At 53.3% G+C, this 24,238-nt stretch overlaps 1 protein-coding gene across 17 annotated transcripts in view; it reads left to right on the top strand.

The window, feature by feature from the left end:
* The window catches only part of NLRC5 (NLR family CARD domain containing 5), an 87,617-nt gene extending 65,058 nt beyond the window's left edge, over positions 1-22,559 (top strand). For 13 of the 17 annotated variants that reach the window (XM_047835177.1, XM_047835176.1, XM_047835181.1 and 10 more), the window contains 22 exons: positions 162-248; positions 1,883-1,966; positions 2,615-2,704; positions 3,026-3,091; positions 4,688-4,771; positions 4,852-4,935; positions 8,505-8,591; positions 9,087-9,164; positions 9,967-10,050; positions 10,377-10,460; positions 11,960-12,043; positions 12,675-12,758; positions 14,508-14,591; positions 16,524-16,607; positions 16,908-16,991; positions 17,127-17,204; positions 17,927-18,010; positions 18,096-18,167; positions 18,442-18,525; positions 20,193-20,276; positions 20,582-20,665; positions 21,493-22,559. In XM_047835177.1, coding sequence (XP_047691133.1) covers positions 162-248; positions 1,883-1,966; positions 2,615-2,704; positions 3,026-3,091; positions 4,688-4,771; positions 4,852-4,935; positions 8,505-8,591; positions 9,087-9,164; positions 9,967-10,050; positions 10,377-10,460; positions 11,960-12,043; positions 12,675-12,758; positions 14,508-14,591; positions 16,524-16,607; positions 16,908-16,991; positions 17,127-17,204; positions 17,927-18,010; positions 18,096-18,167; positions 18,442-18,525; positions 20,193-20,276; positions 20,582-20,665; positions 21,493-21,604 — 1,846 coding nt within the window. In that variant the 3' untranslated portion in view covers positions 21,605-22,559. Of the gene's footprint in view, positions 1-161; positions 249-1,882; positions 1,967-2,614; positions 2,705-3,025; positions 3,092-4,687; positions 4,772-4,851; positions 4,936-8,504; positions 8,592-9,086; positions 9,165-9,966; positions 10,051-10,376; positions 10,461-11,959; positions 12,044-12,674; positions 12,759-14,507; positions 14,592-16,523; positions 16,608-16,907; positions 16,992-17,126; positions 17,205-17,926; positions 18,011-18,095; positions 18,168-18,441; positions 18,526-20,192; positions 20,277-20,581; positions 20,666-21,492 lie in introns of those variants that run through there. The other 4 variants (XM_047835178.1, XM_047835174.1, XM_047835180.1 and 1 more) reach the window with 3 other exon arrangements.
* The last annotated feature ends 1,679 nt before the right edge of the window (positions 22,560-24,238 follow it).

Raw genomic sequence — 24,238 nt, 5'->3', positions numbered from 1 at the left:
CTGTGAGCCAGGCAGAAGTGGTGGATGATGGACAGTTCCAGAGAATCCAACCTTGGGTGAGGCCCCGTGGGAACTCAGAGGCCACACCCAGGATGAGTCAGGGCAGAGCAGATGTGAGCGGCTCAGTGCCCCCCTCCTCAGGCTTGCTCCCCCTCCTCCAGCAGGTTCATGGACTGTGCCCTCAGTCGGGAGCATGTGGAGCCGCTGTGTTGGTTGCTGAGCAAATGCGAGGACCTCAACCAGCTGGAGTAAGTGGAGGGTGGGGGAGGAGGGAGAGGAGCATGGGAGCATGTGCCTGGGTGGCAATAAAACTGTGTGTGTGAGTGTGTGTGTGTGTGTGTGTGTGTGTGTGTGTGTGTGTTCATGCACTCAACACCTCTCAGGGCCAGCTATCAGGGATGCCTGGGACACACCCTGGGTCACGTTCATAAAATTTCCCTGTACCCGTTTATCTCTTCCACCCCCTACTCTTGCCATGGTGGAGCTAGTTCAGCTTGCGCCCCTTGATCTAATTTGGGGAGCTCTTCAGAACAGGGCTGTAAGAGCCCCTTGGCCTCATGATGATAAGACATTGGATTTCTGCTGGCAGATGGGAACCAAAACGAAGGATCCTTTGGTCTGCCTGGCAAGTGGTTAAAGGTACCAGATGGCTCAGCCTGAGGAGGGTCCGGGAGCCAGCTGGGGTGAGGCCTCATGGGCCCTTATATTGTTGAGAGGTGGCACCTGTATGACCTGTCTTGGGTGCCCAAGTAGCACAACCCCCAGATGGGTAGAAAAATTAAAATCGGTAACACCTCCTGAGCACTTTCTCCACTGTGCTAAGTGCTTTACATATTCTTTTTACCCTCCCCAAACCCTAGGTGCTATTGTCCCCTATTTTATAGATGAGAGAACTGAGGTTCAGGGAGGATTTAAGGACTTGCCAAGGTCACATAGCTAGGATGATGCAGTCTTTGCTCACAACTGCTAGGCGTCCAGCTTAGGACCAGTGGGACATAAAGAGAGCTGTCCAAAAGCACGTGTGCGCGCACGCACGCACACACACACACACACACACACACACTTTAAATTCCTATTGTGATGTGGCCAAGAGAAATGGGGCTGGTGGAAATCACATATTAGGTAAATCAGCAGTACAGCTTTGAGTTTTCCTGTTTTTCATTGTAGAGGGAAATTTTTCTAATTGTAAAGATTACTTTATCAAGTGGCTTTATGAGACACACCGAGTTTTAATTTTTAAAGTCTCTCCGAAAAAGACAAGCCTCAAAAGAGTCATCATCAGGGACAAAATGAGTTCAAAGATGCAAGCCAAGAATCAGATATTCCAGGCCTGCTGATCATACTGTTCCTGCAACCGTAGCTAAAACCATAGGAGGCTTGCTTCAGTGAGGGCAAATAAAGTATTCAAGTGCAATTTCCGATATTACATTCCCAAATTAAAAGAAGAAATCTCCTGGGTAAACGCAGCCTCCAAACATCTTTCTTTTTCCTGAATTTACTCTTGTGCAAAAGTTGTGTTTCTCAACTGATGTGGGCCAAGGGCACAGTGAAGGCAAGTTCGTTTTTCTCTAACTCCGGGGAGCCTGCTGGAGGCCCGGGGGCCCCAGTAGGTGAGGTGACCCCAGCCTGCGGTGCTGGTCAGGGGGCAGTAGTGGGCAGTGCAGGAGCTGTTGTGTGCTGGGCGATTGTGCAGGGGGTGCCAGAGATGATGGTGTGATGGAGGTGGGCATGGTGCTGTCCCGCCACAGCGACAGCATGATGGTGACCTTGGCACGGAAGCAGTCCTGTGTGGGTTGGGTAGCAGTGATAGTAACCGTGAAGAGAAAGGCCCGGGCCGAGGGGGCGCATCTGACCACCACCGACTTCTTCCTGACTCTCGCAGCCTCTCTGCAAACCTGCTGGGTGATGACGGGCTCCAGTGCCTACTGGAATGTCTGCCTCAGTTGCCCATCTCCGCTTCTCTTGAGTAAGTGATGAGCAGCCTGGGGGACAGCCCCATACCCGCCCCTCTCTCCCTCATTGCCCACCATAGGCAGAGCCCCCACCAGGCATCCAGGAGAAGCTGTAACTAAAGCGTGGTGACCCAAGCTGACTTTGGGACAGGGAAGTGACTGTTTGTCTCTAACCAGCTGATGCAGGACACCAGCTGTCCTGGCTCTGGTCCATCCTGTCCCTGCAGCTCCCCTTGACTAACTCTACGGGACACAGATTTGGAGATGTTCCCACAGCAGGGAGGGCCCCTAGGAAGTCACCCACACTCTCAGCCGATACCCCAGTGACTCACAGAGTGGTGGCCAGACACAGCAGGTCGCTAGGCAGCTGAGCTGGGCTCTGGGTTTCCCTGAGCCCCTGGGGCTGGAGCTGCCGGCCTGGCCTCATCAGCCCTGTCTCAGACCACAAGGACCCTGTGTCAGCCCCAACTCCTGAGGACTCGGGGCCCGGTGTCTGACCCGCCAGGGATAGTGCCCCTCTGGCCTCTCTCTGGACCTCAGAGTCTGCATCTGGACATTAAGGACTCTCCTCCCAGAGATGACAGCTGGAAGAGAGGAGACAGGGGGGCTGGGCAGGGCTGCCCTGAGGTGCGCCCCCATCCTGAGCCTCATTCCTCTTCCAGTCTGAGTCACAACAGCATCTCCGTGGAAGGTGCTCTGTGCCTGGTGAAGACTCTCCCCTCCTGCCCACGTGTCCGGGAGGCCTCCGTGAAGTAAGAGATTGGTGCCACTTGCTGATGGGGGGAGAAGCAAAGGTCCCACGCTTAGCAGCCCTCTGTCTGACTTGGGGCAACTTGTGCCCCTTTCAGCGTTCACTGAATGGGGGATCATAGTTTCCATCCTCTGAGGCCTGCGTGACATAGGGACCAGGGAGGTCACAGGATGGAGAAGGCCGGGCTTCAGTGTCCCTCACAGAGTGGGTTGGGGGTCTCCTCTGGTCTGCCTTCCCCCTGCGGGCCCAGCCCCCTTCCCTGGTGTACCCCCTGGTGTCTGGGTCTCAGGATGCTGGGCCTCCCACACCCTTCTCTCTGCAGCCTGGGCTCTGAGCAAAGCTTCTGGATCCACTTCTCCCGACAGGAGGAGGCCGGGAAGACATTACGGTAATTCCTGGTCTGGGGTGAGGATAAAGGGGAGGGAATGGGGAAGAAGAGGCTGACCCCGTGGCAGCCTCCATGCCTCCTTTGCTGGGCCCTTTCCTCCGTCAGACACCCAGCGTCATGCTCATGGCTTGGCTTTGCCTCCCCCAGATCTGCCCCCAGGCCCCCCACACCTCCAGTCCTTGCAGCCAGACCTTCGCGTTGTATTTGTGCCTCTTAGCCATGTCTTAAGTCTGGAAGCTTCTGAGTATCGTGGTTAAGAGCTCAGACTCTGGAGCCACCTGAGGGTAAATCCCAGCCAGGTGACCTTGAACAAGTGACTTAACCTCTCTGTTTCAGTCCCTCATCTGTAAGATGGGAATAATAGTAAGACAGACCCTTGGGGTTATTATGAGGATTAGATGAGTTGATAAGCGTAAAGTGCTTGGAAAGGGCCTGGCTCGCGAGTGCCGTATCAGTTGTTATTACTCACCAGTAGCCTTGGGCTCACTCCCTCTCGGCCTCACCACCACTGTCTTGGGTCACTTCCCCTATATGTCTTTCTTCAGCTGTGATCATGGCCTCTGAACCGGTCCACGGCCTCTGGCCAGGCCTCCCCCAATCCATTCACTTCCCAGCAGCCAGAGGGATCTCCCAGCACACGTCGGACTGTGCCCTTTCCATTGTGCCAAGCCCTTTGGTGGCTCCCAGTGTCCCTAGAATAGGGTTCAAGTTGTTCAGCTTGACCTTTTCCTCACAGTCTGATCTAGCTGCCACTTCCTACTGTGTTCCTCCTCGCCCCCCAATATCACACACATATACACCACACTCACACCACACACACACACACACACACACACACACACGCACCCACACATTCAGCCCACGGGACCTTCACTCCTTGTTCAGAGCACACATGGCCCGCTGAAGCTTCCTTCCCAGGGGGCACTCAGCCTGACACTCTCTTCCCTGTGGTTTCTGAGATAAAGTTCCTCCTGTCCTTTAACGTGCAGCTGATGTCAGCCTCTCGTGGAAGCCTCGTTGTTGTCCCTTGGGAGTGAACTGCCCTGGGCCACCCAGGGCCAGAGTGCCAGGAGGGTGGGCCCCCCCCCCAGAGTCCCAGGCCTCCTCCCTCCAAGGGAGCCCGGAGTAAAGCTGTACTGGGGAGTAGGGCTGCGGCGGTAGGTAGGCTTGGGGTCTGGAGTCAGGCTGACCTGGACTGCAACCCGATTCTGCCCTCACCGCTCACCAGCTGTGCGCCCCGGGTTAGTTGGTTTCTTTGCCTGTAAACGATGTGCTTGGAATTGTGCGAGATGCTGCACGTAAGGCGAGCTTACCCGGTGTACCCAGAGGCGGGCACACGGCTTGGCATATAGTCAGGGCTCAATGAGTGACACTCCCGGCCCCTTCTTGGCGGGGTCGGGGTGGGGGTGGTGATCTCTCCCAGGAGATGGGAAGCTCCCAGAGCAAGAACTGCCCCTTTGGCCCGTTCTGAGGCCTGGCTTCCAGGCCTTTGCACTCAGGGTGGGGCTCCCGATAGACCCTGGGGCAGACAGGAGGAAGCAGGACAACAGCTCCCACAGGCCTCACCTGGGCTCTGCCCCTTCCCTCTGCCCTCAGGCTGAGCCAGTGCAGTTTCAGGCCAGAGCACGTGCCCAGGCTGGCCACCGGCCTGAACCAGGCCCTGAAGCCGACAGCGCTCACGTGAGTGACCTGGCACAAGGGAAGTGAAGGGATAGGGACTCCCTGTGAGAGCCACCCCAGTAATGGACCTCTGTCCCCAGGCTGACCCAGTGCTGCCTGGGCCTGAAGCAGCTGACTGTTCTCCTGAGTCTGGTGAGGTGGCCCGTGGGACTATTCAATCTCAGGTATTGTCTTCCTTTGTGGCCCTGGGAGGGGGCTGTGGCGTGGATGGGGTCAGGGTGGCTACTGGAGGATGGGTCCCCCGGGATTGTGGCCCCAGCCATTTCCTGCACCCAAACCCCACCACTTGGATCCTGACAGTGGTCCCAGAAACCCCCTTAGCACACAGAGAAGCCGCCCTCCTTGAGGTGGGGCCTATGCTTCGAAACATAAGAAAAAAAGGAAACCCCCAAGGACACCCAACTGAGGTAAAAACTAATATATAACAGGGTGCCGGGGTGGCTCAGTTGGTTAGGCATCCGATTTCGGCTCAGGTCACGATCTCGTGGTCGAGGCCCCGCGTGGGGCTCTGTGCTGACAGCTCGGAGCCTGGAGCCTGCTTCGGATTCTGCGTCTCCCTCTCTCTCTCTCTCTCTGCCCCTCCCCTGCTCACGCTCTGTCTCTCTCACAAAAATAAATAAACATTAAAAATTTTAAAAATAATAATATGTAACAAATACCATGTGTGCATGTTTGCTATGATCATTTTAAAACTTTCAGAAAAGCATTGAAGATACTAAAAAGTAGACTAATTTTGAAGACCCATATTCTTATCACCTGGGCTTGACAGATGTTCAGGGTTCTCTATATTTGTTTCATATCTTAGTTTTGTTTTTCTGGCTACAGTGTTTCCAAATAAGCCATAGAGCCCATAAAATATTATTCCTGGGGCGCCTGGGTGGCTCAGTCGGTTAAGCGTCCGACTTCAGCTCAGGTCACGATCTCGCGGTCCGTGAGTTCGAGCCCCGCGTCGGGCTCTGGGCTGATGGCTCAGAGCCTGGAGCCTGTTTCCGATTCTGTGTCTCCCTCTCTCTCTCTCTGCCCCTCCCCCGTTCATGCTCTGTCTCTCTCTGTCCCAAAAATAAATAAACGTTAAAAAAAAAATTAAAAAAAATATTACTCCTAAGTATTTCACCATGGATCTTTAAATATGAGGACATTTTGTACATAATCATGGTTGAATTAGGACACCCAGGAAAGTCAGTGGCAGTTCCTAGTGTCGTGATTACCCAATCCGGTCTGAAAATTCCCATCGTCCCCAAATGGGGCAGCTGGCTCGTTGGACCCATGATCCAGGCAAGGTCCGTGTTGGCATGGGGGGCTCTTAGGACTCTTAATCTGTATCCCCTTCCCCACTTTCCTCTTTTATGCGGGTGACCTGTGGACAAAACCGGCCGTGTGCTATAGACTCCCTTGCCGGCTCTGTGACGTCACTGTGTTTGTTCCTCTAAATCCCTGACTTTCCTGGAATGGAAGCTACATCAGAAGAGGCTCCGTGAGATTCAGCTGCATTTTTGTGTCCAAAAAACTTCCTTTGTGGCCAGTGCTGTGCACCTCTCAGCACAGCCAGTGATGAGGCGTGTGAGTCTGGTTGTTCCCCGAAATAACATCCTTGTTTCATTACAGTACAATATGCATAACGTGAAATTTACCATCTTAACCATTTTTAAGGGTACAGTTCAGGAGCGTTAAGTACATTCAGGTTGTTGTTCAACCCCACCTCTTTGGTTGAAAAACTGCAATTTCATGCCCCTTGAACAAATCCCCATTTCCCCCTTCCCCAGCCCCTGGCAACTACCATTCTACCTTCTGAATCTATGGATTCGACTGCTCTAGGTCCCTCCTATAAGTGGAATTGTACGGTATTTGTCTTTTTTGTGACTGGCTGATTTCACTCAGCACAGGATCCTCAGGGTTCATCCATATTGTAGCACATGTCAGACTTTTCTTCCTTTTATTTTATTTTATTTTTTTTTTTTTAATTTTTTTTTTCAACGTTTATTTTTGGGACAGAGAGAGACAGAGCATGAACGGGGGAGGGGCAGAGAGAGAGGGAGACACAGAATCGGAGACAGGCTCCAGGCTCCGAGCCATCAGCCCAGAGCCCGACGCGGGGCTCGAACTCATGGACCGTGAGATCGTGACCTGGCTGAAGTCGGACGCTTAACCGACTGCGCCACCCAGGCGCCCCCCTTTTATTTTATTTAAAAAATTTTGTCAATGTTTATTTTTGAGGGAGAGAGAGAGAGAGAGAGACAGCGTGAGTGGGGGTGGGGGCCAGAGAGAGAGGGAGACGCAGAATCCGAAGCAGGCTCCAGACCCCGAGCTGTCAGCACAGAGCCCGACGCGGGGCTCGAACTCGTGAACCGCGAGATCATGACCTGAGCTGAAGTAGGACTCTCAACTGACAGAGCCACCCAGACTCCCCATTAATTTCCTTCCTTTAAAAGGCTGGCTGATGTTCCATTGTAGGGACACACCACATCTTGTTTATCTATCCATTCATCCGTCCGTGGACACTTGGGCTGTTCCACCCTTTGGCCACAGTGACTGTGGCCAATACAGTGACTGTGTTAGTCACTGTGAACATGAGTGTACAAATCTCTCTTTGTATCTCTGCTTTCAATTCTTTTGGGTATATACCCAGAATTGCTGGAGCACCCAAAATAATGCTTTAAATGAAAACTTTCCGTTCCCTAAAAATAACACATACTCGTAGAGATTTGTGGAAAATCCAGATGAACATAAGAAAATAGTACTTTGAAAAAAAAAATTCAACATAACTTCAAAAGCAGAAATATTTTAAACAACTCTTTTTTTTTTCTGCTTCTAAATTAGTGCATGCACATTGTAGAAAGTCTGGAAAATATTGGAAACTAAGGAAAAAGGGGAAAAACCATTTGTGAGAATTCTACCGTCTAAACAACCAGCCTTAGCATTTAATATATTTTTCTTGTATCTCTGTCTCTCTGTTTCTCTCCATGTTTTCTTCCCTCTCATATTTTTCCTTGTTAAATTTTTTCCTTAAATGTTTATTTATTTTGGGGCGCCTGGGTGGCTCAGTCGGTTGAGCATCCAACTTCGGGTCAGGTCATGATCTCACAGTTCATGAGTTCCATCCCCATGTCGGGCTCTGTGCTGACAGCTCAGAGCCTGGAGCCTGCTTCCGATTCTGTGTCCTCTGCCCCCTCTCTCTCTGCCCCACCCCTGCTTGTGCTCTGTCTCTCTCTGTCTTTCAAAAAAAATGAATAAACATAAAAAAATGTTTTTAATGTTTATTTGTTTTTGAGAGAGACAGAGACAGAGACAAAGATAGAATCAGAAGCAGGCTCCAGGCTCTGAGCTGTCAGCACAGAACCCGACGTTGGTCTCAAATTCATGAACCCCAAGATCATGACCTGAGCCGAAGTCAGATGCTTAACCAACTGAGCCACCCAGGCACCCCTTCTTTTTTTTTTAAATACAAATTGAGATGTTTTATATACAATTTTATTTCCTTATCTTTGCCACATAATGCTATCTAGGCCTTTCCTTAAGTCTAAAACTATTGTTTAAAAAAAGAATATTTTCTGTTAGGATTGTTACAGTAACTGTCGGAACAAGGATGATGTTAATTTCCTGTTTTATGTTTGTGCGTGGTTGTGTAATTTCATAGTTTTTAAATAAGTCAAACCAAAAAGCCTCCTTGGTCCTCCTCCCACGCCCTCCCCTGCTCAGCCTGGGGGACCTTTATCTCCTTATGCTTCTGTGACAGGGTGGAGGAACCATGGGTAGGCAAAGCCGGGGTCCTCGCCCTGCTGGAAGTTTGCACCCAGGCCTCAGGCAACATCACGGAAATCAGGTGAGTCGAGGGAGGAGGCTGCTCTGAATGTTTCATCTTTTCAAGACTGTTGGGACCATCCGTACCCTAGACATTGGTCTCTTGGCCTGTGGGCTAACAGCTCTGTCACTAGCAAATTCTCTGGATCCCCAAGATGGCAGGGGCTACACTCACGTGTCGTGACTTATGCAGTAATGAGGCCACCGTGCCAGAAAGAGGAAGGCAGCCGCGGATGCAAAGAGCCGTTGGATCGCAGGGGTGCACGGCCAGGAGGCCGTGCCGCTTGCCTGGTAGCGGCCCCTGGATGACAGTAACGTGCAGTGTGGCTCTATGACCGGAGGCCACAGAGATGACACAGGGCAGCTAAGAGCAGAGGCTGTGGGGTCCCGCTGCCCCGAGTCTGGTCCCTACCGGGTCTGGGAGCTTAGAGTCAGTCGATTGGCAGCCTCAGTCCGGAGCTCAGCCTCCAGGGGAGACAGCTGCAGCCCTCACGCTGGCTACCCCTTCCCTCCTCAGCATTGCCGAGGCCCAGGAGCAACTCTGTCTCCAGCTGGAGTTTCCCCGCCAGGAGAACCCAGAGGCCGTGGCCCTCAGGTGGGACCTAGTACCGGGACCCCCAGACCAGTAGCCGGCGGTGGGGTAGGGGTGGGGGCGCCTGCTGCTTCTGATCAATATTTCTCATGCGTCGCTCAGAGTCCTTTGATGTCCAAAGTGTCTAGGTGGCCAGTGAAAGCCGGCCCAACCTGCCTCTCCATGCTCTCCATCCCCACCCCAGATCTTAGTCTCAGCTCCAGTCACCCCCACCATCTTTCACTTCCGCCAACACCACCTTGCTCCCTTTGACCTCAGGGCCTTTGCACAGGCTGTTCCTGGACCAGAATGCTCTCTCTCCCCCTACCCTCTTCCTTCTGATTCACCTGGCTACCCGCCCCCACACCCCATTCTCCAAGTCTCAGCTTAAACACCACTGCTTCAGGAAGGCCCCTCTGAACCCCCAGAAAGAATCAGGTTCTCCCGTGATCCACTTCTACAGATGCTTGGAGTCACAGCACCCCGAATCCATGCAGCACATTTTGGAAACTAAAACATCACCCCTTTTAGGTGAATGCACAGCCTTGCATGTGTACATTCTGGGAAATAGATCATAGCTGGAACTCGGCCCCAGCTCACCTTCTTGGCTGGGTCCCCTTGTGCGGTGAACAACCTGCACAGCCACACCAGCTGCCCCATCTAGACCTCTCCTTCATAGCACTTCCCATAAATGAATAGAAAGTTGTGGGACTTCATTTCATTAGCATTTATTTATCCCTCAAAGGAAAGCTCCATGTAGGCAGGGACTGAGTCCCCAGTAGTAACCCAGGTGTTCAGAAACTGCTGCCTCCCTATCTACCTCCAGGTTGGCTCATTGTGACCTTGGGACCCACCACAATCTTCTTGTCTGGCAGCTGATGGAGACATGTGCCAGGCTGCGGCAGCTCAGGTCAGAACCCTGAAACACCTCCTAGGGTCCCGAGGTCTCTGGTCACCCCCGAACCCAGTCCAGGCCACATGGGAGAGGCTGGCCAGTCTGTGATGGGGAGGAGCCGAGCCTGGGGCAGCACTGCTTTCCGTGGCCTTCTTGCTTCCCCAAGCAGGAGAGAATCATACTTGGCCAGTTGAGGAGAGCTCCGGGGTGGCTTAGGTGCCCCCACTGGGAACTCTTGGGTGGCTCTTTTCCCCCTCTTGGCCTCCCCATCTCTATGTGGTGGATGTTCCCTGAGGAGCATCCCACCTGAAATCCTCCAGAATATGCTTGCGCCTTTTCAGCTTGTCCCAGGTGAACCTCTGCGACACCAGCTCCCTGCTGCTGCAGAGCCTCCTGCCGTCCCTCTCTGAGCTGAAGACATTCCGGTATGCAGACAAGATGTTCACGCGCCCCCTTGCGCCCCCTTGCTCTGCCCCCTCACTTCCCGCCCTCCCCAGCCCTGGGCTCAGAGGAACTAACTCTGCGCCCCCCGCCCTGGGGGCTGGGACCACTCCGTGGCTCTGGAAAGTCAAGGTGTGTGGTCATCCACATGGCCGTATGGCAGAGAATGATTTCCTTTCCAATGCTTTTTCTTTTTCTTTTTCTTTCCTATTTGAAATAATCGCAAACTAATAAAAGACCGAGAAGCGGTTCCATGTACCATTTTCCCAAATTCACCCCTTGTCAATATTTTTTCACCTTTGCTCTTTTTCCCTTCCTCCCTCCTTCCTCATCCCTCCTCTCTACTCTTCTCCTCTCTCCCTCTCTCTTTTTTCTGAGCCATTTGGAAGCAGTGGCATAAACCTGCCCCTTCCCCCCTTACTATTTCAGGGAATCTCCTAAGAACAAGAACATGCTCTCCCATGACCCAGTAAAAGTGTAAAATGCAGGAAATGTAACATTGGCACATGCTTGTTATCAGAACTACCGTTTTTGTGCCCATTTTGCCAAATGTCCCCATAATGTTGTTTGTTGCATTTTTTTCCTAGTCCTGGATTTCACCGAGGATCACACACTGCACTTAGTTGTTATTTGCCAACACTAGTTGACAATCTGGAAGGGTCCTTAGGCCTTCTTTGTCGCGCATGATATTGTCATGACATTTACACGCCAGTGATTTTGGAAAACGTCCTTCCATTTGGCTTTGATGTTTCCTCATGTTTAGATGTATGTCCTGCGGGTGGAACAGAAATATCACAGAGGTGATGTTGCGTTTTTCCCTGGAGGCACATGTTGTCTCTTTGTCCCCTGACTGGTGACGGGTAACTGGGATCACCTGGTTAAGCTGGTGTCTGCCAGCTTTCTTCCCTTGCAAGGCGACTGTTTTCCCCTTTCTAATTAACCTGTATCTTGTAGGGCGATACTTTAAGACTGTGTAAACATCCTGTCCTTCCTCACATTTCCATCTGAAATCTACAGATTTCAACCTCCATTGATAATTCTTGCCTGGGTCAAGTATCAGTATGATGGTTGCAAAATGGAGCTTTTCTAACTTTTCGTTCTCTTTGAACCCAACTGATTGCATCAAGGAGAAGGTGTCCGTTTGGTGCCAGGGCATCTTTAACACCTCTCCAGTACTTGCTACTCGCTTTTGCTGTTGAACTAAAGAGGCAGAGCTCACGGTCAAAGATAGTAGCTAGCTAGACTTCGTGGCTTACATTGTGAAGTTGCTACCTGAAGATGGTTTAGGGAAATGCTCAACTAGTCCATGCTCCTGCCTCCAAGCTATACCTCAGCTTAATGATTCCATGGCAGGGAGGTTTATGAAGGGAAGGAGGGCCCCTTCCCCCCCGCCCCACCCCTCCTCCTTGCTCTCTGCTACCGGCATTCGGGGTTCTCAAGACCCACAGCCCCTACCTGACCTGCTGCCCTTTGACCCCCCCAGGCTGACCTGCAGCTGTGTGAGGTCCGAGGGCCTGGCCCACCTGACATCCGGTCTGAGCCACTGCCTCCACCTGGAGGAGCTGGAGTGAGTCACGGAGCTGGGAGTGGGGAGGTGGGGGGGAGGGGTGACCCAGCTGAGGGTGGTGAGGACAGTTGAGGCTCTGATAAGGCGGGTGGGGGACTCCACCTATCACTTTGCCCCCCGATGAAGCCCAGCAACCCTGGGTGTGGCCTGGGGGAGCTGAGCACTGTCTCCTTGGTCCCAACTTACCACTCACTCAGGGTGACCCTAGACAAATAAATAACTGTGCCTCTCTGGGTTTGGACTGTCTCATGTAAAACAGGGGTCATCCTCTTTCTCTGCCTGGGGTGGCTGTGGGTACCAGGGTACAGTGAGGGCTCCGGGGTGGAAGGGATCACTGCACGTGTGTGTGTATGTGTGCGTGTGTGTGTGCGTGTGTGTCCCTTGCCCCCGGCTTCCCCTTTTGCAGCCCTCATCCAAGGCATCCTTTCTCAGCTGGGTCAGCTGTCATGGCCGTGTCTGGCCCTTAGAGCCAGCAGTGCCCTGGCGGGGCCTGGACAAAGATGGTGGTCTAGGATCTGCAGACCCAGAGCTGCCCTCCAGGGGGGGCACTGAGAGACGGAGGGGGCTGATGAGACAGCTCCAGGAGCCAGGGGGCTCGTCGAACACTCACCCCGTACCCGGTCCCTTCCAGCTTGTCCAACAATCAATTTGGCGTCGAGGGCACCAGAGTGCTGATGGGGGTCCTCGAGGGCAAGTGCTGGCTGAAGAGGCTGGAGTAAGTGGTGGTGAATGGTTAAGGGGGGAAGGTGGGGAGGAGTCGGGAGCACGGCCAGGAACCTCTCCATCTCCTGCGAACACAAACTGTGAAATCCCTGGATGGATGCAGGTGAGCCGAATGCCCTCCCTTTTACCTCCTCGCCTGGCTCTGAGTGCCATCAAAGTGCTTGGTCGCTGGAAATAGATACTCGCTCAAACTGACCCACGCCACAAAGGGGATGGATCCTCACTGCCCAGACACCTCTTCCGGTTTCAGATCTGTCATTTCCCAGGGTCTCCTCCCTGACAGGCAGCTCTCCTTGAGCTCTCCAGCTGATGTCTTCCACCTGTCCATCCGTGGCCAAGTGATTAGGGGCACGGACCCTGGTTAGGAGCCACCCCACCTGGGTTCAAGTCTCAGTAAGGTGACCCGCCTGTCCCGGTTTGCCCAGAGCTGAAAGTCCCGCATCCTGGAGACCCCCTCAAATCCAGGCAAGCCAGACACCAGAGAAACCCTTGCTGTGGAGATCAAAGACCCAAAAACCAGCCAGGCTGAAATAAAAAATGCTATAACTGAGATGCAAAACTGACTGGATACAGTCACAATGAGGATTGAAGAAGCAGAAGAGAGAGTAGGTGATACAGGAGATAAAATTATGGGGGACGATGAAGCTGAAAAAAAGAGGGAGAGGAAATTCTTAGATCACAAAGAGAGACTTAGAGACCTTAGTGACTCCATAAAATGAAACAGTATCTGGATCATAGGAATCCCAGAAGAAGAAGAGTGGGGAGAAAGGGGCAGAAGTTTTATCTGAACAAATTATAGCTGAGAACTTCCCTAATCTGGGGACGGAAACAGGCATTCAAGTCTGGGAGGCACACAGAATGCCCCTTAAAATCAACAAAAACAGCTCAACACCACGACGTAGCATAGGGAAATTTGCAAAGTACAAAGATAAATCTAGGCAAACCAGGACACCTCCTGCTTCCACCTCTGACTGTGTGAGCTCGGGCAAATTACTTAACTTCTCTGTGCTTTTCTCTCCATCTTGACTTTGGAGATAACAGCTGTACCTACCTCCGTGGGTTGTTATAACGATTAAATGAGATAATACGTATTAAGTCCTTAGAGCCTGGCACAGAGTTCACACTCTACAAGTATTGACTATTATTATTATTATTATTATTATTATTATTATTATTATTATTATTCCTCTCCCCTGCCCAGACGGGGGGCCTTAAGGAGTGTGATCCCATGGGTAACAGGTAGTTGGGGTCCAGGAATGGGAGTCCTGTAGCCTTGGCTTCTGTTCCCAGGGCTTCTACTTTCTGTGTGTGGCCTTGAACAAGTTTTCTAATGCTCTGAGCCTCAGTGTGCCTCATCTGTAAAATGGGGGTGATAAGAGTTCCACCTCTCAGGACGGCCCTGAGCTCAGTGCTTAGCCTATAGTATGTGCTCAGTAATAGTATGCTAGTATACAGTTGTTGCTATGATTCCTGGTCAACAGTCTGGGTCCAGTGTGATTTGGAACATAGAACTGTTGCCTGGATGGCCTTAATCCACGCAGAGAAACGGCCTTTGGATTTCCCAGGCAGGTTCGTTTTGTACAACGTGTTTACTCGCTGTGGATGTAAGTGGCTATCTTGGGGGTCCCTGGGCATTGCTTAGCACCAAGGCCTCAAGCCCCCAGACCGGACAGGGCCTCAGTCTACCCCTGGGACCCAACCCCAGCCATACCAAGCCCTCCTCTGGCCTCTTCTCTTCCAGCCTCAGCCATCTCCCACTGGGAGGCTCCATCCTGGCCGTGCTCACTCAAAGACTGAGACACATGACCCTCCTGCAGAGCCTCCGGTGAGTGACCAAGTGAGCCCAAGGGAATGAGTGGGAGGGCATGCTCCCCAGTTCCACTGGGACCACCCACCCAGGGAAGCACCAGGGGGACTTCCTGAGGACCCTCTGTGGCTCCTCTGCTGGGGACATCGCTGCCCTCCCAGGTCGGTGCCCACTCCTCTTGCCTTTGGATGCCACCAGCTTCCTCCTGGCTACGGAAGTGACCTGAAGGGGTTGGGCCCAAGTCCTGGAACGACCCTTAATGTGCACAAATTCACCCAGTGTGACAAGCCCCCAGGTAATACCAAGTCTGGGGGCCACAGACCACACACGTTGAGTAATGAGGGTCTAGACTCAGATCTGGTGACTTTGACATTCTCGCCTTGGGCCCCTGGCCACCTTGATTAACAGATATAACACTTCCTTTTCATGTGATTTTTTTCAAAATATGAAATGTGGTGGCTAAGAACAAACCCCAGCAACAGCACAAAACACTGCTTTGTTTTCACCCAAGTCCCCACCCCCGATGCTAGCGGTATGGAGTGGGTGGTAAATGCACGGTCAGAGAGTTCTGGAAGCATATCAGATGAGACTAGGTCATTCCATCCAAAATTAATTTCTAGAAAGGCACTTCACTGAAGTTGATTTTGTGAAATGAAAGTAAACAAAACAATCTTCAAAGACTCAACATGGGGCCAAGACAGTTTGCCTCAGCTGTTTTGTTTCGTTTTGTTTCTCCCCCCTCATGGAGGCAGGGCAAGGTCAGGGTGCAGAAAAGACAATAAACTGGCTTTATAGAAAAGCCCAGCATTTGCATAGATTAGAGCACCTATGCCCTAGAGAAATGATTTGCCTGAATTGCAGAGCCCACGTGAACTTGGCATTCAGCCGGCTGGAGATCCCTGGTACAGAGGCTGAGGCAAAGCTTGACCCAACCAGAGAATGTGGCCACTGCTTCCAGGAGGGGAGGGGCTCCAGGCTTTCATTTCCACTTTGCCTGGGAGTCACTAGGAGACTTTGGCCAGTCATGGCTCCTCCCTGGTCCTCTGTTTTCTCATCCGGACTTTGGGTACAGTCATGCCCACCTCGCCTGTCCCCCTCCCCAACCCCTGAGGTTTAGTGACGGCCACATGGGTTCCTGGTTATGTAAAAGCTTTGTGTTTGTTTGGTTTTTTTTAAATGTTTTATTTATTTCTGAGAGAGACAGAGCATGAGTAGGGGAGGGGCAGAGAGAGAGGGAGACAGAATCCAAAGCAGGCTCCAGGCTCTGAGCTGTCAGTGCAGAGCCTGATGTAGGGCTCGAACTCACGAACCGTGAAATCATGACCTGAGCTGAAGTCAGCTGTTTAACCGACTGAGCCATCCAGGCGCCCCTGGATGTGTAAAAGCTTTGTAAACTGTAGAGTTCTTAGCGCAGCACCTGCAAAGGCCTCTGCTCCCCACTAAGGCCTCTGCTTCTCCAGTCTGAGCAGGAATGGCGTTTGTGATGTCGGCTGCCACCCCCTTTCCGTGGCTCTCAGAGCTGCCACCAGCTTGGAGGAGCTGGAATGAGTTGCCTGTCCCTCCCCCAACCCAAGACAACTTTGGTAGGGTCAGATGGTAAAAGCAAGGGGCTCCCTGAGAGCACGCTTCCCTGCTTAGTCCCATGACCTTCACCCACTTCCCCACTGCATGACCCCAGACCAAGACCACCAGGAGACCCCGAGATAGGATGCGAGTGTGGATTGCAGCAAGAGGGATTCAGGTCAGACATCAGGGAGAACATTCTAAACAGAAGACAGGAGTTGGAAGTCCTCACCCAACACAGAGTGAGGGGACTCTCTCGGTGTGAGCTGAGGCCTCTCTCCAGACTTCAGCCTCCTCTTCTGTTCTGGGAGGGGGCACGGGGGCACGGACAAAATGACATGGGTGGAGGGCTGCTGGTTCCAGATCATCTCCTGTTCTCTCTCCAAGCTTGAGCCACAACCAGATTGGAGACACCGGTGCCCAGCTCTTAGCTGCCGTCCTGCCGTGGCTGCCGGAGCTCAGGAAGATAGAGTGAGTGGCTGGTCCTGCTGACAGGGCCCCTCAGTGGCCACACCACGGCCGGGGTGGACGCTGGCCCCCGCCTCGGGCTGACATTCCTCCCCCAGACCTCAGTGTGCAAGTGGTGGGGCTGGGTGGCCTCCTGGCCCTGCCAGCTTTGGGACCTTTAGTTGGCCCAGGCCCCGTTCCTCTCTGGTCCTTTCTGCCCCCATCAGGCTGGGAAGGTGTGTGGCAGGGATGCTGGCTCTTGGGGCCCTAAGCAGGTGGGGGGACGTGGGGTGTCCAAGAGCCTAACGCCTGCCCCGCCCTCAGCCTCTCAGGAAATGGCATTGGCCCAGCTGGGGGAGCGCGGTTGGCAGAATCTCTCGCCCTTTGCAGGCACTTGGAGCAGCTGATGTGAGTATGAGTGCCAGTGGCCCTCTGTGTCCCCACCGCCCTCCTGGCCTTTGTGTCCCCCACGTGGGCACAGGGCAGTGCAGGGGCCCGGAGCAGACCAGCCCCCTGCTCAGACTCATCCCTCTCCTCTTGTAGGCTTGGCTGCAATGCCCTGGGGGATGCCACAGCCCTGGGGCTGGCCCAGGGACTGCCTCGACACCTGAGAATCCTGCAGTGAGTGTCCCTCTGCCTGGGGCTGGTGCAGGGCTGGCAGGGAGGGGTTCCCTGGGAGCAGTGGGGGACCAAGGCCCCCACTGGCCCAGCTGCCCTGCCTTAGGTCAGACTGTGGTACATGTGCTGGGGCTGCTTGTCCCCACCCTGCCCGCTCCTCGCCTGGCTCTGGAGTCCGGGGCAGGGCTGTCAGGAGACCTAGCCTAGTCCCCGGTTGCCACCAGCCCCTTACTGGCCCTTGGCCTAGCCACTACCCCTTCTGAGTCTCGGTTTCCTCATCTGCAAAAGAAGTGTAATAGTCTCAGCTCTGAGCCAGTCTGTGAGGGTGAGTGAGGGCGCGTCGGCAAAGGGTGACTCCGGAGAAAAACCCCAGTTCGTGCCCACGGTCTCGTTTGAGCCTCACAGCAGCCCCGCGGCCACGGTTTCTAGTTGTTCCATTTTCCAGGCAAGGGAACTAAAGCCAAGAGAGGCATGGAGAGCTTACCTTACTTACACAAGAAAGAGCCAGGCCTTGAACTTGGGATCTCAGACCCCAAAGCCAGGGCCCTTAATACCCGCCCAGGTCCTGTGTGGATGGGGAGGCGGTCGGGGCGTGGCAGGCACCCAGAGACCATGTAAGGTCTGATGGTGCGGCCTGAAACAATGCTGAGTGTGGGGGATCTGGGAAGGTTCCCAATTCCCACACTGGTCCCCCACGCCCCACTCACCTCCTCCCCTTTCTCCAGCCTGCCATCTAGCCGTCTGGGCCCAGAGGGGGCGCTGAGCCTGAGCCAGGCCTTGGATGGATGCTCATATGTGGAAGAGGTCAGGTGAGTAGGGACCATGGAGCCTGGGCAGAGGGACAGGCCAGGGAGATCTGGGGACTCCTCTCACAGGTGTCTCCCTGCCCTACAGCTTGGCAGAGAACAGTCTGGCCAGAGGGATCCCACAATTCTGTCAGGGGCTCCCACTGCTCAGGCGGATAGAGTGAGTGGCCTCTCCTGACTACCTGGGGGGGGGGGGGCTGGGACGGGGTGGGGGGAACCCTTCTCTGGCACCTGGGAAGGCCTTTGAAGTGACAGGGGCCTCAGGGGTAGGGGAGTCTGGAACAAAAAGGGGCACCTTCCTAAGACTCCCACCCTGCGCCGCACCCTGGCCACTCCTCTCCCTCCCGTTCTGATTGCAAGGTGGGCAGAGGCGGGCTGGCGGGAGGTGCCCCCGACTCAGACACCCTCCATCCCATCCCCTTCTCTGTCCCCAGCCTGGTTTCATGTGATATTGACGACCACACTGCCAAGCCCCTCACTGCCAGCCTGCTTCTCTGCCCGGCCCTGGAAGAAATTCTGTGAGTACTTGCAAGAAGCCTAAGCTGGGAAAAGCAGGCATCGGGGGCTTGGCCTGCCCGCCAGTCACTGTACAGCCTAGAGCTGGCCCCTCCCTCCCTGGCCGTCCCCGTCTATAAACGGGGAAGGCCATTCTTGCTTAAGCCTCTTCTGGAGGAAGTTTCAACATGTGGGCTGTGAGTGATGTTGGGCAAATTCATTCAGCCTCTCTTGCCCATTTCCCCACCTCTGGAATGGTGGGGGTGGGGCTGGGTGGGGCAGGGAGGGAGGCCGGCTCCTCTCTAAAGGCTCTTTGCCCCTGACCTTCCCTTTGGGAGGCGGCTGGATAGAACACCTCACCCGGTTTACAGGGCCTTCATTTACAAACCACCGGTTCGTAGTGAAGAATGGCCCAAACCAGCATGCCCCTGACCTGCCCGCGGGCCATGTGCACCTTGGCAATCAGAGGCGCTCCGACCTTGGGGAGCACTAACTACACTGCCAGGACTAGCCTGGGACCCTGACCACACAATGGGAGAAAATGGCGTCTCCTGAAATACAGGACACAAGTGATTCTAAGACGATTTTAGGTTTGCATCGTAAAGGTTTTAATCCTTCTCATTACATGAGACGAAAGACAAAGTGTCAGATCAGTGCTAAGGCATTCTCCCTTATTTATTTATTTTTTTGCTTAATGAGTCAAGAAATATTGTATGTGACCACGAAGCAGATACTTACTTCATACCAAAGATAAATCAGAGATTAGTCAGTTAGCCTCATTGTCATGGTCTTGAAATATTTCCGTGCCGGAGAGTAAATTTCCCAGTGTTGGAATTTTCTCTGCTTCAGTTTCTCTTCATGGTTCTCCCTTTTTAACCAGCAGGGGGCAGGCCACCGGCTCATCACCCTCAAAAAGAACCTAGGTTCCAGCTGGAAGTTAATACTGTTGTCTGCACTGCGTTTATCCTTATAACTACCTTCCTTTTCTTTTATTTATGTATTTATTTTTTTAATGTTTATTTTTGATAGAGAAAGAGAGAGAATGAGCAGGGAGGGGCAGAGAGAGAGGGAGTCACAGAGTCTGAACAGGCTTCAGGCTCTGAGCTGCCAGCACAGAGACCGATGTGGGGCTTGAACTTGTGAACTGTGAGATCATGACCTGAGCCGAAGTTGGACACTTCACCGACTGAGCCACCCAGACGCCCCATAACTACCTCCTATTTAGGGTTGTGAACACAGGTTTTCCATTGATGGTGGTGATAACCATTCCCTAAGATTAATTTCTTGAAGTGAAAAAAGCAGGGTGGGGGTGAGGACTGCTTTAAGAAAAATATGACACAAAAGTAGAATACAGGAGGTGCATGGATAGAGCAAAAATTATGATAGAGGCACCTGCGTGGTGGAGGTTTGGACCCTGGCGTTATTGCTGCAGACCGTGTGCTCTGAGTTGTCTGCACAGCCAGCTCCTGAGCTGTCTGGGGTCTTGAGGCATGACCAGTTGGAAAACGGGGTTCAGGAGTGGAAGGGACTACCTGTGCTCCGAAGTCTTTGGGGAGGCCACACAAGCACTCCATCTTGGCCTTTCTGGCACCTGCGTGGCAGCCCCCCATCGTGGGCCGCCAGGCCTCCCCGTCTCACCCCTCGGCCTCCCTGTTCTCCTGCCACTGACCTTAGGTCCCCTACCCTGCAGGCTGTCCTGGAATGTGCTCGGGGACGAGGCGGCTGCCGAGCTGGCCCGGGTCCTGCCGCGGATGGGCCGGCTGAAGAGAATGGAGTATGACGGGCACCTCCTGGGAAACCAGAAGGAGGGGAGGGCGCGAAGGGGAACCCGCATCCTGGGGAAAGCTGAGAGGCCACTGGGTCAGGCCCCTGCCTGCAAGGAAGCCCTCACTGAGTTGCACACTCTGCTCCAAGCCTGTGCCGACTTTCACTCTCCCTGGGTCCCCGCCTTTGGCTTTCCCGCTGCACTGTTGTCTGTTGGGTTCCGTTGGGCCTGGGGTGGGGGGGATATAGGGAAGCCCATCCCCCACACTCATGCCAGTTTCTCTCTTTCCCTTCTCTCTGCTCTCTGTTGGGAAGCCTGGAGAAGAATCGGATCACAGCTTGTGGAGCCTGGCTCTTGGCTGAAGGGTTGGCGCAAGGGTCTGGCATCCAAGTCATTCGGTAACAAGGGCTCACAGGGGCAGAGATGGTGGGTGGGAGGCCACACCAACCTCTACAATGTAAGGGGACTGACTCCCTGTGGGAGGGGGCAAGACCCGGGCTGGGGATTAACAGAGGGGACTTGCATCACTCCACCAGGAATTAGACAGCAAGCAGACCTCGATCAAATCCCAGCTCTGCCATTTGCCAGTTATGCAACTTTGTGTCAGGAATTCAACCTCTCTTCTCCTCAGTTTTCCCCATCTGTAAAATGGGGTCAACGATAGTATCTACCTCAGAAAGTTTCTAGGAGGACTAGACGATTATATGAAGCACTGAGCACAATGCCTAGCACGTAGTAAGCACTTAAAATTATATAATCAGAGCCACCATGTACAGTTTTAGAGGCTGTGCACTGCACAAGGGCATTGCCACCAAGGGACATCATTTATATAGTTGACATTTTGAATTTCTAGTAAATGGTAGTGAAGTGTCTCGTGCTATGGAAATCGATATCTTATGACAGTTTCAAATGATGGAAGTAGAGTGTCTTGAAGAAGATAGTTTTTCCCTCTTCGCCCAAATGTGTCATAAGAGCATGGCCCCGGCTGGGATCGCTAGCGCCCAGAGATGGAGACCAAGTGGGAGAAGTCGGGAGGTGGGTGTGGAGGACACCCTCTCCCGAGGGTGGCCGTGCTCGTCTAATACCTGCCTCTGCCAGGTAGCCCTGGGCATGGCTCTCCCCCTCGTGGGCTTGGGTCTCCCCATCTGTAGATCAAACGGGGGATGGAGACAAGAGAATGAGTGAGCAACTCCTAGACCTGAGTGCCTGCCTCTGTGCCCTGCAGCCTCTGGAACAACCCCATTCCCCCCGACACGGTGCAGCGTCTGCAGAAGCAGGAGCCCAGGCTGGACTTCGCTTTCTTTGACAAGCAGCCGAAAGCCCCTTGGGGTACTTGATGGCCCCCTCAAGGTCCTTCGAATACAGCCAAGTGAAGCCAGCTTCCACCCACCAGGACTGAGGGCTCGGGAAAAGAGCCGCAGCTGGGTCCCCCTGTATGCTGCCCTAGGAGGGCGGGGCCTATTTGTCTTGCTACAGTCTTCAAGAAGGGCCCAAAGCCTGGTGTGGCCAATAGACTACCCTGCATCACATGTGATATTCATGAGCAGTCGGGGACATGTCGCACAATGAGAGTGTCGTGATGTGATGGGTGACACAGGTCGCCCGTGGCAGAATTCTGTGTGGCGTTACATAGAGCTTGCGGTGTGGCCTCGGGGTCAGTGTCATGGGTCCTAGCACCACACGTGGCAGGACATATGATTTGTGGCTCATAGATGGCATGTGCTAGCTGCTCATATCGTAGGATATGTGCTGGCAGGATACCCTCAGGCTGGTACAAAATCTAATTTATTACTTTTTAAAGGCAAGTATGTATTTATATATTGCATTTCCAGAGCATCTAAGCTAGGGAATGTCCTCCACCCAGAACTGGGGATGGGGAGAGGTGTCCAAGCACTGATCAGCCCAGTGGCCTGAGAACCAAGCCAGGGACTCAGCCCTGAGGCTTTTGGATGAGTCCCCTCCTGCCTCAAGCCTCAGTTTTCCCATTTGTGAATGGGATGATTCCCTCCTCTTAAACACTGGCTTCCAAGGACTTTGGGCCCAGGGCTAGGTACAGTCCGTGGGAATGGACAGGCCTACTCTGACCTATGTAAGGGAAGAAGCCAGGTCTAAGGATGTGGGGATAGGCACTACCAAGATAATCAAGCAAGGCCACTGGGTCCAGTCACTACCTCAGCAGGATCCGGGTGAGTTCCCAGGGGCTGCACGTGCTACGTAATATTCTTGTTGCTTCCAAGGACGGCCCTGCTACACTGTAAGCCAAATTTGACCAATAAATGTGGATCGTGTTAACAGCCTCTACCCTGAGTCTGATGTATCCTGGTAACTCACCAAGGTCAGAAGTGGTTCACCCCCTGCCCCAGGGACTGGAGAGTAGGACAGACGACAGAGAGATGAACTGAGAGGAGCACTGGCCTGGGAGTCAGGAGACATGGGCTTAACTCCAGACTCTGTCTCCATATGGTCACGGGCTCGTGGGCAAGTTGCCTTCTCTCTCCTGACTCAGCTGTACTATGCGGGTATTATAGAAGCTCGAAGTGTTAGAAACATTCTTTGTTGGACCTGCATTATATTTAAACTCTTTTTGGAATCAATTGTCAGTATTTAAAATTGGGAACTTTTACATGAAAATCTAGATTTTCAGCTTTTGTTAGGTGTTGGTCCCACATTCTCACTCAAGAGTAATCCGGGGAGTCATATGACCATGCCCTTTGGATATGACACATACCTCCCAGTTTGCCACAGTCCCCACCACTCCCTGATGTATCACCCCTCCCTTTTGCTGCTTGCCTGGCAGTCCTTGTGAGAGCCTAGAATCTCCTGGCCTAGAGGGGTCCACTGGTGGGTGGAACATTAAAAACATGGCTTTGGAAGTCAGATGGGCATGGAATGGACTGTGACTTGACTCCTTGCTGCTGGTCTTTGAAGACAAGAACTATTTCTAGACAAGGGTTAGTAACCACCCCCGCCCCCCAACACCCAGGACCTTTGGAGGCACCCAGGAAACATGGTATACAAAATCCCTAATAGGCAGTGGGTAACGGTTTATTGCTATTTCTCTTCTCCTTTTAGGGTTGAATATATACGAGGTGAAGAGATGCTTGGAATGACAGGAGAACAGCACCCACTCTCCGTCACCTGCCTGTGGGTTGAACAAATTGATCACAGGGCACCTTCCCCCAGAGCTGCACCCCATTGTGAAAAAGCGGGCAGACAGGGTGCAGTTACAGCTTAGCGCCACTAGAGGGCAGGTTGGCCCACTGGTGATTCCTGAGATTACTTCCTATTGGACCCAGAATGAAGTTAAGAGGTGATGCTAGGGGCCTGTCCCACCTGGCTAGGATCCTGGGATACTCTGCCTACTAGTGGTTCACCTGGGTGGCTCAGTCCTGACCTTTGCCGCTCTCCATGTTGTCTCCGGTCCCCCGCCAAGCACGAGGAGAAAGTCCTCCGGCCAAGTGCCAAGCACCCACACCCCACACGAGGACACTCTTATCGGGCTAGGGTCAGGGCACACCTGGCACCGAATGGGGCCATGATCCTGGTCATGGGGGAGGGGATGGGCAGGCAGAGGTTCTAACAAGTTTCCCCAGAAAACTGGAACCCCAAATGCTATCTCTCCTCCCTGGGAAATGATGCCAAGTTGACTCTGGATCCTTCACACCAAGCGGGGGAGGGGTGCTTGTACTGTCCTCTCTCTGTGCCCAAAACTGGAGTATGAGTCCCTCAAAGCCTGATGGTGACTTTCCCAGGAAGTCATGGCTGAGGAAGGAACAGGGCACCAACCAGAAGCTCCAGGCCAGATGAAATGCACACCAGGAGAGCCCGGAGCTCAGGGATGCTCTTCATTTGCTGCTTATTCGTTTTACATTTTCCTTCTTCTCTCCCTTTCAGCTCTGGCCAAGTTCTAAACCCCAAGAAACTTTCAGCAGCTGCCCTGAGATAAACCGAATGTTGGGCGCTGCAGAGCT

Source organism: Prionailurus viverrinus, chromosome E2 (assembly GCF_022837055.1).
Source record: "Prionailurus viverrinus isolate Anna chromosome E2, UM_Priviv_1.0, whole genome shotgun sequence".
NCBI classification, from domain to species: Eukaryota; Metazoa; Chordata; class Mammalia; order Carnivora; family Felidae; genus Prionailurus; species Prionailurus viverrinus.
Note: the sequence above shows the minus strand (reverse complement) of the source record. Positions and strands in the feature narration are given on the sequence as shown.